The sequence below is a fragment of the Ciconia boyciana genome, chromosome 7, assembly GCF_034638445.1.
Source record: "Ciconia boyciana chromosome 7, ASM3463844v1, whole genome shotgun sequence".
NCBI lineage: Eukaryota > Metazoa > Chordata > Aves > Ciconiiformes > Ciconiidae > Ciconia > Ciconia boyciana.
The window spans coordinates 34,244,814-34,257,598 of NC_132940.1; the positions used below are offsets into that span (position 1 = coordinate 34,244,814).

The 12,785-nt window shown below is 40.6% G+C and overlaps 1 protein-coding gene across 1 annotated transcript in view; it reads left to right on the forward strand.

The window, feature by feature from the left end:
- The window catches only part of HMCN1 (hemicentin 1), a 204,746-nt gene that overhangs the window by 171,741 nt on the left and 20,220 nt on the right, over window positions 1-12,785 (forward strand). The window contains exons 75-92 of the mRNA XM_072867250.1: window positions 302-458; window positions 635-756; window positions 960-1,124; window positions 1,348-1,455; window positions 1,964-2,101; window positions 2,237-2,371; window positions 2,645-2,914; window positions 3,276-3,466; window positions 3,842-4,055; window positions 4,628-4,762; window positions 5,258-5,448; window positions 5,580-5,661; window positions 6,428-6,697; window positions 7,237-7,407; window positions 7,613-7,783; window positions 8,895-9,065; window positions 10,341-10,511; window positions 11,134-11,304. Of these exons, the coding sequence (XP_072723351.1) occupies window positions 302-458; window positions 635-756; window positions 960-1,124; window positions 1,348-1,455; window positions 1,964-2,101; window positions 2,237-2,371; window positions 2,645-2,914; window positions 3,276-3,466; window positions 3,842-4,055; window positions 4,628-4,762; window positions 5,258-5,448; window positions 5,580-5,661; window positions 6,428-6,697; window positions 7,237-7,407; window positions 7,613-7,783; window positions 8,895-9,065; window positions 10,341-10,511; window positions 11,134-11,304 (3,033 nt within the window). The remainder of the gene's footprint in view (window positions 1-301; window positions 459-634; window positions 757-959; window positions 1,125-1,347; window positions 1,456-1,963; window positions 2,102-2,236; window positions 2,372-2,644; window positions 2,915-3,275; window positions 3,467-3,841; window positions 4,056-4,627; window positions 4,763-5,257; window positions 5,449-5,579; window positions 5,662-6,427; window positions 6,698-7,236; window positions 7,408-7,612; window positions 7,784-8,894; window positions 9,066-10,340; window positions 10,512-11,133; window positions 11,305-12,785) is intronic.

Genomic DNA, 12,785 nt, shown 5'->3' on the forward strand with positions numbered 1-12,785 from the left:
CCCCTTTTTAGCTGCTCTGGTTTAAAAAAAAAAAAAAGGGGGGGGGGGAAGACATTTACAGCCTTAGGAATGCAAGTCAAATGTTCATGAAAAGAAAATATTTATTCCTTGGGCACTGCAACGAGAAAGACTTGACGCATCCCATGCTACGTGTTTCATAAGTTTACTACTGTCAAGTTACTCTTTATAAAAATCAAGTAAATGTGTTCAGGCAGTTCATTTCTCTATATATAGGTATGAGGGGGGTGTGTGTGCATGTGTATATAATTATTCTGAATAATTAGGCTTTGTTTGTCCTTAGTTCCTCCAACTATTGCTCCTGGACATACAAATATTACAGTTACTGTAAATGTGCAGACCACTTTGCCCTGTGAAACCAGTGGAATTCCCAGACCAGCAATTAGCTGGAAAAAGAATGGCCATCTGCTTAATGTTGACCAGAACCAAAATACATACAGGTGAGAGGTTTTCTTTTCACCATGGGTTTAAAGTTTTCAGGGATGATTTTGGCACTTTAAGAATCTAGCCATGCTTAAATGTAATCTTGTATAGCCAGCAAATTCAGTGGTCTGATTACCTGAGAAGAAAAGAAGTATTTAAATGGCTTTTACTTTCTTCTCTTTTCTTTGTTCAGACTTCTATCTTCAGGTTCCTTAGTAATCATTTCTCCCACTGTGGATGACACTGCTGTCTATGAGTGCTCTGTGTCAAATGATGCAGGAGAAGATCAAAGAGCAGTTGAGCTCACTGTTCAAGGTAGAGGGGATATTGCTATTACATATGTATGGCACCTAGAATTTCTTTGGGGCATTCCAATGTTGAGATGAGATGTTTATATCATTCTTTTATGATACTGATATCCCATAAGTCTCTGGTATTCCCAAGAAAGAGAAGTTATTTCCAAGAATTCATAAAAATGAAAATGGGCATGTAACCTTTACACTGCTCTTCATTTTTAGTGCCTCCATCTATAGCAGATGAAGCCACAGACCTTTTGGTAACAAAGCTGTCTCCAGTAGTAATTTCCTGCACTGCGTCAGGGGTTCCTGTCCCCTCAATTCATTGGACCAAAAATGGCATAAAGTTGCTTCCCAGAGGAGATGGCTACAGAATTCTCTCTTCAGGTACTGTGCATGACTGGAGCTCAGCTGCAGAAAATCAGTGAAAGGGTGCAACTGTGCATGTCTAGAAGTAATTAATTAAATAAATGCAAACAATCCCCAAAACAACCCCTCTCCAATTTCTTAGAATAAAAATATAGGCCTCTTAAGATGGATGCTGTAAGAGAGTTTTACTGTGAATACAGGATACTGCTATATGTTGTCATGCACTCTCTCTCTGCTGCAGGTGCTGTTGAAATACTTGCTGCTCAGCTAGCACACACGGGACGGTACACCTGTGTGGCCCGGAATGCAGCTGGCTCAGCTTACAGACACGTTACTCTTCATGTTCAGCGTAAGATGGGGAAACTGAAGAGAAAGTGCATTCTGTCAGTAAATGTTGCCCATTTAATATGTATGTATGCTGCAGAGTAATGGTGAGGCCAGAGTTGACCATCACAAGTAGCGTATTGCTCAGCTGAATTGTCTTGTGGATGCACTGATTATACACAAAGTCACTACTCTGCATGTTACAACTCTGGTACCTTGGATAGAGTCTCCCAGTCCATGCTGCTCTGTTTTATTTTTGTAAGATTTTTGTTTCTTTGCTTTTTGGTAAGTTAAAATGTATCTGTGATGGCAAATTGCATCAAGTAAGGCCGTATTCTATACCTGTACTCATGCTGAGCATGTTTGTTATATTTAAGAGCACTTCCAGTGAGCTCTTCATAAGGATGGCAGAATACAGCCATTGCTAATTCAGCCTTCTCAGACTCTCAGGTTATACGATTTTTAGTATCTTCTGTATTTTCTAGCTTTGAAGGTGAAACCTATTGCATTTTCCTTTTTATTGTGTTTCACAGAACCGCCAGTTATCCAGCCTCAGCCAGGGGTGCTGGACGTCATTGTGAACAATCCCATTCTACTACCATGTGAAGCAATGGGTACACCTCAACCTATAATAACATGGCAAAAGGAGGGCATCAATATAATCACAACAGGTATCTTCTTAAAGGCTGTAACTCCAGCCTACTTGCTGTAACTCAGAAACTTATTTTCTCTTTTCTGAATATTCAAACTTATATCTAAGGAACACAAAACAAAAAAGTGTCATACTTTGCTTATATTTGTTTCAGGCAACAGTTATATGGTTCTTCCCAGTGGCAGTTTACAGATTGCAAACTCAACTGTTGAAGATGCTGGCACTTACATGTGTGTTGCTCAAAATCCAGCTGGCACTGCTCTGGGGAAGATCAAACTGAAAGTTCAAGGTAAATCATCTTTTAAACTCTTGTAGTGATTTACAGACAATAAATTTGTGCATGCTTTCTGTTAGTCAAAACACAATTCTGAGCAATAGAAGTAGACCTAATGCTTTCCTATTTTATGTGATGCTGAATAAGGCCCAGGAGGTTTATTCCCTTCAGTTGTCTGTCTACTTTAGGATCAAAATATGCTTTTAGGATTATTTTCACTAAGAACTGAAACGTTCCATGCTTCTTACAACATCTAATTCTTTTAAAAATTTTCTTAATTCTTTTCAGTTCCTCCTGTTATCAAGTCCCACCTCAAGGAATATGTTGTTCCTGTTGATCAATCTGTCACTCTGCAATGTGAGGCTGAAGGCTACCCTGGGCCAGGGATCAGCTGGCATAAAGATGGACAGCAAATAACAGAGTCTATTAGAAGAAGAATTCTTAGCACTGGTGCGCTGCAGATTGTGTTTGTACAGCCTGGTGATGCTGGCCGTTACACATGCATAGCGGCAAACCTGGCAGGGTCCAGCAGTTCTAGCATGGAGCTGATTGTGCACAGTAAGTGGGACTGTATGGAAGCAACGTGCAATATCACAGCATGAACCTACAGAGGGTAAGGAGCTAGGATGTAAGGGAAAAGTTCAGGGAAATTGTGCTGCTTAATGGGTGAGTCTTATTGGGTTGTAGTATCAGCCAGTTGCTTGAATTTAGGAAGAACACTGAGTTTCCTTAACTCAGTTTATACTTTGTTATAAGTATTTCAAACATTTCTCTGGCATGCTTAATGGCGGTCATTGATGGAGACAAGAAACAATACAGAAGACCCGGGCACTGGTTTCTTCAGTCCAGTATTGTATGCTGTTACAGTAGTGCTTGGATAATACATAGAGGTACATCTCTTCAATAAACCTTCTCGCAGTTCCACCCCAGATTCGCAGTACAGAGGCACAGTACACAGTCACAGAGGACTCCCAGGCTGTTCTGTCTTGTGTGGCTGATGGGATTCCAACACCAACAATAAACTGGAAGAAGGACAATACACTGTTAACAGAGATAGTAGGAAAATACCGGACTGTGCCAGATGGAGGCCTCATTTTGGACAATGTTGTTGTAAGTTCCCTAAATCTAAGCTATGACTTGACAGTTTTGGCAGTAATAAGACCCTGTTTCTCTTCGTTTTCACCCACTTCTGGATTAGTCTTTGGTTTATTTTGTTTTCTTTTTTTTAATGTTCCAAAGTCTTTATAAATGTTTCATTTTCCACTGAGGAGTAAAATATCTGTGAAAAATTTATAGTGATAAATTCTCAGGAAGGGCAAAAAGGAGCGTAGGTCATCTTTCAAATTTAGAGGAAGTAAAAGAGTTCAGATGAGCATTTCTGCTGAATGCTTGTTCCAAACCTTTTGAGATTCTCTTATTGTTACAAGTGGTAAGGTTGTGTAGGATATATCACAGTTGAAATTTCCCCAACATGCTTTATTTCAGCCTGAAGATTCTGGCAGTTACACCTGCATCGCTAACAATGCTGCTGGAGAAGACACACACACTGTCACCCTGATAGTTCATGTACTTCCAGCTTTTACTGAACTTCCTGGAGATATAGCTTTGACTAAAGGAGAACAGCTCAGATTAACTTGCAAAGCAGCTGGGATACCTGCACCCAAAATAACATGGACCTTTAACAATAACATAATTCCAGGTGGGTAACACCGGGTCTTAGTGGTCATTCCACTCTAGAGTTGTTTTCCCCCATGCAGCATTGCAATTAGTTTAGGATAAGGAATAAAAAAAATCTAGAGAGAACAAACTTGTTAGGCAGCGATTGTGTGAGGAATATCTTCAGTATTATGCAATCATGTAATTGAATTGCCTCTGAGACAAAGCTGTAAGGAAGATAATTAAGAAATTCTTCCTCTTCTGTAGCCAATAATGTAACACATTAAAAACATTCAGTATCTGACGATATTTACTCAGCATCCAACAACTAATGCTATTTCTCTTAAAAATGAAGAAAACCTCAGCAGTTCATAGAATGCAGGTGCACAAAGCTTGAAATTAAGGGACAACTTAAGTGAATACATGCATGTGGGCAAATGTCATAGTGACTTTTCTGTGCATTTCTGAGGTGTCTCAGAAATGAAATGGCACAGTGCTATTGAGCTGTGTTGCTGAATAGCACTGTAATTCAAACAATCTTATGACATACCAGTCACTGAGATATATATGTTTAAAATCATTGAAGTAACCATTTACCGTGTATTCTCCCTTCAGCACAATATGATGATGTAAAAGGACACAGTGAACTTGTTATCGAAAGAGTATCTAAAGATGACTCTGGTACCTATGTATGCACAGCAGAAAACACTGTTGGCTCAATCAAAGCTATTGGTTTTGTGTATGTCAAAGGTATGTAAAAGTGTATGTAAAATAACAGTAGTTGTGGTCACTATTGGACAGTTTCACAGAGTCATCTGTTTTGATAGTAGAATCATGGAATCATAGAATGGTTTGGGTTGGAAGGGACCTTAAAGATCATCTAGTTCCAACGCCCCTGCCATGGGCAGGGACACCTTCCACTAGATTGGGTTGCTCAAAGCCCCATCCAACCTGGCCTTGAACACTTCCAGGGAGGGGGCATCCACAACTTCTTTGGGCAACATGTTCCAGTATCTTACCACCTTCACAGTAAAGAATTTCTTCCTTATATCTAATCTAAATCTACCCTCTTTCAGTTTAAAACTGTTACTCCCGGTATTTGATACCTTGTCTATGGCTAAACGGGAAAAATCGAAACAGGTTGAAATTCACACTTCAGAAAGTCAGAGATGAATGATCCCTACCAGCAGTTTCATTAAGGGCATTTTGACTCTGCTATTTCTCTGCCATCACTTGTTTTTTCAGAGCCTCCAGTCTTCAAAGGGGATTACCACTCTAGCCGAATTGAGCCCTTGGGTGGCAACGCTATGTTGAATTGTGAAGTCAGAGGAGATCCACCTCCAACCATCCAGTGGAGAAAAAAAGGAGTTGGTGTTCCAATTAGCAACAGGATCCAACAGCTTAACAATGGTTCTCTTGCTATCTACGGCACTGTAGTGAGTCACTCTTAAGATCCAGTGCATGCCATGTTGTGTTGCAGAAAATTCACCTACAGGAGGTGCACTGTTAACTGAAACCCTCGTTACATGTTGACAGGTTTATGACTATTTGATTTTCATTTCTTTAGCATGAGGATGCTGGTGACTACAAGTGTGTGGCTACCAATGATGCTGGTGTGGTGGAACGCAGTCTGACACTAACGCTTCAGAGTAAGACTCAAAGTGATAAGTTTAATGCAACTAGATTGGAGCTATAACCTATCGTTGGATAGGTGTGTGCAGCTCCCATTGACGTTTTGGAGGCTGGGCACTGCACTGTAGGTTAAGATTCATCTCATCTTTCATCATTAATGTTTAAGAGTCTAGTCTAAGCTAGCGATTGAGGTTAAAGAAGAGAAACATATAGAGGGTGATTCAGCCTCATCTTAGAAACCAACTTAGAATAGGGTGAATCACCTTCTGAAAGGGCCTGTTTCTCTTAGTTGACTAGAGAGGATGTCTATACAACTGGATTAAACTAGACTCTCAACTTTTAAATTAAAGTTATGTGAGATGAATCCCAGCTTTCACTGACAATGTTTTATTTTTAGCAGAAATGATATTTTAGAATTATTTTTTCACTAGTGGTAGAATTTATGAACATCCCTTTTCTATTATAGCTTCAATCAGTATGCATCTGTTACTAATGTCTCAGTTGCCTCTGGACATGGTTAATAGCATCTTCCTGCAGGTTTCATGAAAAGCAACACATTTTAGCAACAAAGACGACTGTGTGCTCATATAGTCTGGCCTCAATCCCAACTTTGGTCCTCAGGTTGCTACATATTAAGAATAGCCTATCATTGTCATTTTAACTTGCATATATTTTGACAGTGGAAGATCAACAATAATAATTTTAGTCAAAGTAAACTGACTTAAGATTTTTTTGCCCTCGTTCTGACTAGACCTATTGCCTAAAGAAACCTTTCTCTTTCAGGTCCTCCAGTCATTACTGTTGAACCTGTAGAGACAGTTATTGAAGCTGGTGCCACAGCACTGCTGAACTGCCAGGCAAATGGAGAGCCTCCTCCAACCATCAAATGGTCCCGCCAAGGTCATCCAATTGCAAGTGATGAGAGAATGACTGTCCTGTCTAATGGCTCCCTGCATATTGTTGCAGCACAGAAGGAAGATACGTCTGAGTATGAGTGTGTAGCGAGGAATCTAATGGGATCTGTTCTTGTTAGAGTACCACTGACTGTCCAGGGTAGGTGCACAAAATATACAATAATGACTATCAAACTGGTAGATTCCAGCATTAATTGTGAATAAATATGATCAAGATTTTATCTTATCCACATTTTATGGATAAGGTATTTTATCCTATCTTCCATATACACATTAGGTACACATTAAGCCTAGTCCGAGATGTCAGTGGGTTTCTACTTCATGTAACTTTGTTCCTTCTGTGATACTCATCCAGCTGTGTGAGACAGATGAGTGTGAAGGACTGAGAGACATAAGTAATAATGAAAGGATCTTGAACTAGATCCCATCCTCAGAACATATATCATAACTTAATTGTACCTCTAAAGAAAAGCATTTAGGAGCATAAGCAATAACTATTTCAGAGCAGCTGAAGTATTCTCTGAACTGTAGTAAGATACTTCTGCAGTAATGAAGACATGAAGTGAGTTGGATTTCCAAGTATAGCTTATGAAGTGCATTTTTCACTTTGCTGTACCAATCTAAGAGAGTCATATGCACAAGCACGTTACAAACAGAGCATCCTTTTTCCCACTGCAGTGCATGGTGGATTTTCTGATTGGCTTGAGTGGCGAGCTTGCAGCGTAACTTGTGGTCAAGGTGTTCAAGAGCGAGTCCGTCAGTGCAACAACCCTCTTCCAGCAAATGGTGGGAGGAGGTGTGAGGGGCCTGATACAGACGTACGCAGCTGCCACAACAAGCCATGTCCAGGTATTTCTGTAACGAATTGATACTTTGAATGTGCCTTATGTTAAGTGCCTTAACAGTGAACTATTATCACCACGGATCTTTATGACAGATTAATTTTTCTAAGAAGCTGGAATTCATTTTGACTTTTGTGGAAAGGAAGAGGAAATTTCAATAAGTACCACAAAAATATTTTTTAATTAAAACTGTGGGATTTTTGTTTTTTTAGTGGATGGCAACTGGTCAGAGTGGGGGCTATGGGAAGAGTGTTCAAAGAACTGTGGACAAGGTAACAAGACCAGAACCAGAACCTGCAGTAACCCACCAACTCAGCATGGCGGGAAGCCCTGTGATGGCAGTGCTGTGGATTCAGTCATGTGTAATATTAGGCCTTGCCCAGGTAAGAGAAGAGTGATTTGACATTAGTTGCAAAAGGGGCTTCCCATATAGGTTTATCTTTTTCTCCGAACCCAAATTCTCTCAGCTTGTTTCAAATTATTAAATTATAAAAGAATTAAGCTCTCAATTTTTTGTTTTAAAATTGCTTGGAATTTATTGAATGGCACTAGTTCTTGGAAACAGAAGTCGCAAAAGTGCAAGGAATACTCTCAGCAATTTTTCTTCTACACACCACCACCACCACCACCCCACCAAAAACGTTAATTTTGTATTTTGATGTTTTCCAGTACTTGTTACCCATGTTCTCACAGAGTAAAACTCACTACTCTAAACCTATTCTACAAAGCCGATTAAAATGGGAAAAAAAACCCAACAACCAAACCCACCAACTATTAAAAAGCCATGTAAAACATGATAATTAATAATTTTAGACATTATCTGTATATTTTCCTCTGTTGTTTTAATTTTGAGCCATGTCTTTCTCCTAACTCGCTGAATGTTCAGGTTTCCTTCCTATCTTGGTAGTATTTCCCACATTTCACAGGTTGTAGTCTTTTCATAACCCTTCAACACTGGCATGTTTCTTTCTATACAATTTTTATTATATTGATTTTTCCCTTTTTCCCTGGCTCTGCTACCACCATGATGCCAAATATTCACCCACCGGCCTGAGATTAATTTTTCTCTAGATCTTGGCAACAAAATCAGTTCTGGCTCCTGCTTACTGGTAGCCACTGAAGCTGTGTGCCAGCTTTTAGCTAGCATGCCCCTTCCCCTGCTGAGACCTTCAGCCTAGAATAGGACAGTCAGAGCCAGGTAAGTTAATGAAAACACCAGATTTGATCAAGTGTTTAGTTCTGTTGTTCTAAGATTGTAGTGAGGTGAAGTGATGTATTCAGAAAACAAAAAGGAAAGAATGAATCTCTCTTTTAGAAACTGTTGATCTGTTTCAGCTGTTTCTCAAGGTGAAGTTTTTTTCAAGGGCTTATTCAGGATAGTTCATTTATTGATATTAAACAATGTAGCTTTTTTGCCTTAGGCTGTGGAGCTGTAATTTCAAGTTAAGGCAGCTGTATGGGTTAAACAGTTTTATAGCTGTGCTGCCTTTGCAGTTGATGGTGAGTGGAGTTCTTGGCTGCCATGGGGTCCTTGCAGCGAGACTTGTGGGAAGGGTACTCAGACACGACTGAGGCTCTGCAATAACCCTCCTCCTTCACACGATGGATCATACTGTGAGGGGTCTGATGCACAGATGCAGGTTTGCAACAAGAGAAACTGCCCAGGTAAGATGTGTTGGACATAAAGAGAACAATGACAAACTTGTCATTTCCTTTCCAAATTCTACTTAATTTATATTGAAAGCTTTCCAGTTCTAAAAGTGTTGTCCCTGAAAAAAATCCATTCAAGCCTTTTATTTTTACTGGCCCCTGTCACTACCTTTAGCATCCCTCTATAGACGTAACATATAGGATTTCTTCTCCTATCCTTGTCTGTCTCTTTACCCTGCCACTGTGCAAAAGCAGCATTTTAAATCCTTTGCAGTTAAATTACAGGTTTCCTAAACATTTATTTTTCTAAATTTTCCTGGGTTCTGTTATTCATTTATCCTTTTCTTCCACATTTCACTGAGTCCTTCATGACTGGGTAGGAAAACTCACATATTTGAAATATGACCTCTGTATTTGGCTGAGTGCAGGGATAACGAAGGGAAATTTCATGAAGTGGAACGTGCAGCAGTTCAGACTAGATCCTTCTGGCTTCACACTCCATTTTGGACATGCCAGATCCTATTCTGAGTCCCCACTGTAACTATCAATTGGTAGAAGAGAGAACTGACCTTGTGGTAGTCGAGCAACTGCGGGCTCAATGTTGCACATTTATCCAGCTTGATGTGCTGCTGCTGAGGATGCTGTTGCTTACAGCTTGTTTGTGACTAATTGGCCTCTTCTCAGCCACCGACTCAAGTGCTCACATGGATGTACCTGTAACAGTTTGTGTCACCATGTCTTGGGAGATCAAAGACCCTACTACTTGACTACTTAGACCTGGCTCACATGAGATAATTTAGTAATAACTCCTATGAACAGCTGAGCCAGTAAATCAAAGGTTGGTTAGGAAGGAGGGGGGAGAAGGAGGTGATGGTTACATCTTCAGACAGTGCAGCTGCAACCAGAGAAGGACGCACAAGTGAAGACTGGATTTTTGGGATGGCACTCGTACTGGCCATCTGCCCAGTGTGGTAATTTCAGGGACTACTTTGTATATGGCTTGACTTGCTTACAGATACCTAAAAATGTGAGACTGACTGAGCTTGAGGACTGAGTGATCCCTGGCCATGATTCTGGTCAGGCTTACATGTTCTTTAAAAGACAGATCATGCCTTTCTCCAGCTTTCACTCCTGGAAATCCCTATGTAGGAATCCCTATGTAGCTGAGATGTTCTAGAAAGAGGGTCAATAACATCCTGCAGTCAGTTTTACCCTGATGTAGCACTGATTTACTTTGTTATTTCTAATGTCAGAAACTGTAACTGTACCATGCTATGCCTTTCTCACTAGTGGATGGGAATTGGGCCACGTGGAGCAGTTGGAGTGCCTGCACTGTGTCCTGTGGAGGAGGCAGCAGGCAGAGAACACGCCACTGTTCAGACCCAGCCCCACAGTTTGGGGGTCACAAATGTGAAGGAAACGGCATACAAATTGATTTTTGCAACAGTGATCCTTGTCCGAGTAAGTGCTTTGGGCTTGTCCGAGTAAGTGCTTTGGGTTAGGCTGCTTATCCACTTACTGCGTTTGTATGTATGCACGAGAGGAAGGAAGCCCTTCACAAATCACACACTTCCACAAAATTCAGGGGGTCTGAACACAGGCAAGTGGTATTAGCTGCCTGGCAAGAGTGAAAGCATCTCTTAATCAGTGAGCATGGCAGGGAAATTTTAAACATTAACTATTAGGAGCACAAACCAGTAGCAGCTGGTCCATAAGGTCCTGCTGGGCTGTCAGAGGTCACACAGCTCTCTAAAGTTACAACTGTCCAGTCAGAAAGTACTGCAAGGTGAATATCTCTGTATCTCACAGTAGAGTGTAGCGACTCGTTTGGTTAATAATACGTGCTGCATACTTTCCTATGAACGATGATGTTCTGGAGTTGGCTAATATACTCTGAGAAATTGTTGAATGCTGGACAAGATAACTTTCTTAGATCTTTAATTGTCTGGGGTTTTAAATTTTTTTTTTGGGAAAATAAATTAAAAAGTTACTCTCCAATAGGAATATTTTCCTAGCTTGACTGTGTGGTTTTAAGTATCTGTTATTAAGAGAAAGACAGAGAAAATCTGACTTATTTTTACAGTTCATGGCAACTGGGGCCCATGGAGCAGTTGGGGAACTTGTAGTCGAACATGCAATGGAGGCCAGATGAGGCGATACCGGACCTGTGAGAATCCTCGCCCTGCCAGTGGTGGAAGGGCATGTGCAGGGGCTGATATGCAGATCCAGAGATGCAGCACTGAACTGTGCCCCGGTGAGTGCTCAGACTAACCGAGAAATTAAATGTGGCTTTCCCTGGAAGACATAATGTATGTGAGATTCTCATATCATAAAAGGAATGTAGAACATTCCTGTAATTACTTACAATTTCATACAATCTAATAATCCACTCTCACTTTTTTCTTTAAATGACTGCCACCTTACAAGGATTTCCCCCTTCACATGTTAGATTTTCCCCCAAATGAAGTGGAATAATTCAAAACAGGAAATAGCATATGAAAATCTCCCCTACACCTAGCAATTCTACTTAGTTTTTACAGTAAATACAGTTTATGAGGCTCCCAGTGAACTCTCATAATGTATTCTAGGAGCAGGGAAGAATGCTCAGCTCAAATGCTTTAAATAAAACGACAATCAAAGCAGTTAATTGATTTATTGACAATACATTACTAAGGGGCAATCAGTGAATGTAACATTCAGGATCAGTATCAGCAATACAGCAGATAAACCACAATGCTGGAAACTTACTGAAGACCTACAAATTTCTAAACACCCTTCTGTAACTCATCCCAGAAAGGGATTATTATTATATTATTATTAACTCTGATATAATAATGTAAAAAATTATTAAAGCCCTCCTCTATGCGCACCGCTTTACACACCCTCCTCCCATGGTAGATGCAGAAGCTCTGACTTTATGCATACCTGTGCCACATTCAACACCCTGCTGACCCACGCACTGGTGACAAAGCCCCCGATGAGGCCACATCCACACACCCGAGGTGTGGGCCCCTGCTTGTTGCACTCCATACCATCAGCCTCCACTAGCTGGATACCAGCTGCTTGTGGCGTGCGAGGACGATTCTCCACTAGGTCTTGATGGAGGTTGCAGTGTCAAGCCCAGTCTGATTGTTGTTCCTGGTTTACCCTCCTCTTGCTTGGGTTTGCCCTCCCCAGTCACAAATTTTCTTGCTGCTTTTGTACTTTTCAGTTACTGTTACTTTGGCTAATGGTTGTCTTAACACAAACTTTTTTCATTGTTACTTTCCTCTTATTGCCAGTTTGGGGCAAATGTTGTTTTGGATCAGGCATTTCCAGATACTATGTTCACGCAGTGTACAGTCATGTTCCTATTGCATCACCTGTTGTTATTGAGGCCACGATACCAAGAGGAGGCTGTTGCAGACTCCTGCACACGCGTACTTCAAGCCAAATCTGAGTGACCTCTTGTGAGTGTTTGGATAGACAGAACATGTTCTTTATTTGCAAGATTTATGGTTTGTTTGGTGTCCATCAATTTTATACCCATGCAACCTCAGATATTTTCTTTGTAGGAGTAAAAGCACTCGAAGCTCTAGACAGCTAGGTTGTCTCTCTAGTGATAGCTACCAAAAACTATGACAAGAGAGTCTGAATATTCACAGCTGTTCTTTACGATCTGGTTTGTGATGGGTCTGCATACATGTGACAATACTTTTCAGTTTTGAAATCAGCTTCTATGTAGCCTGATATTTT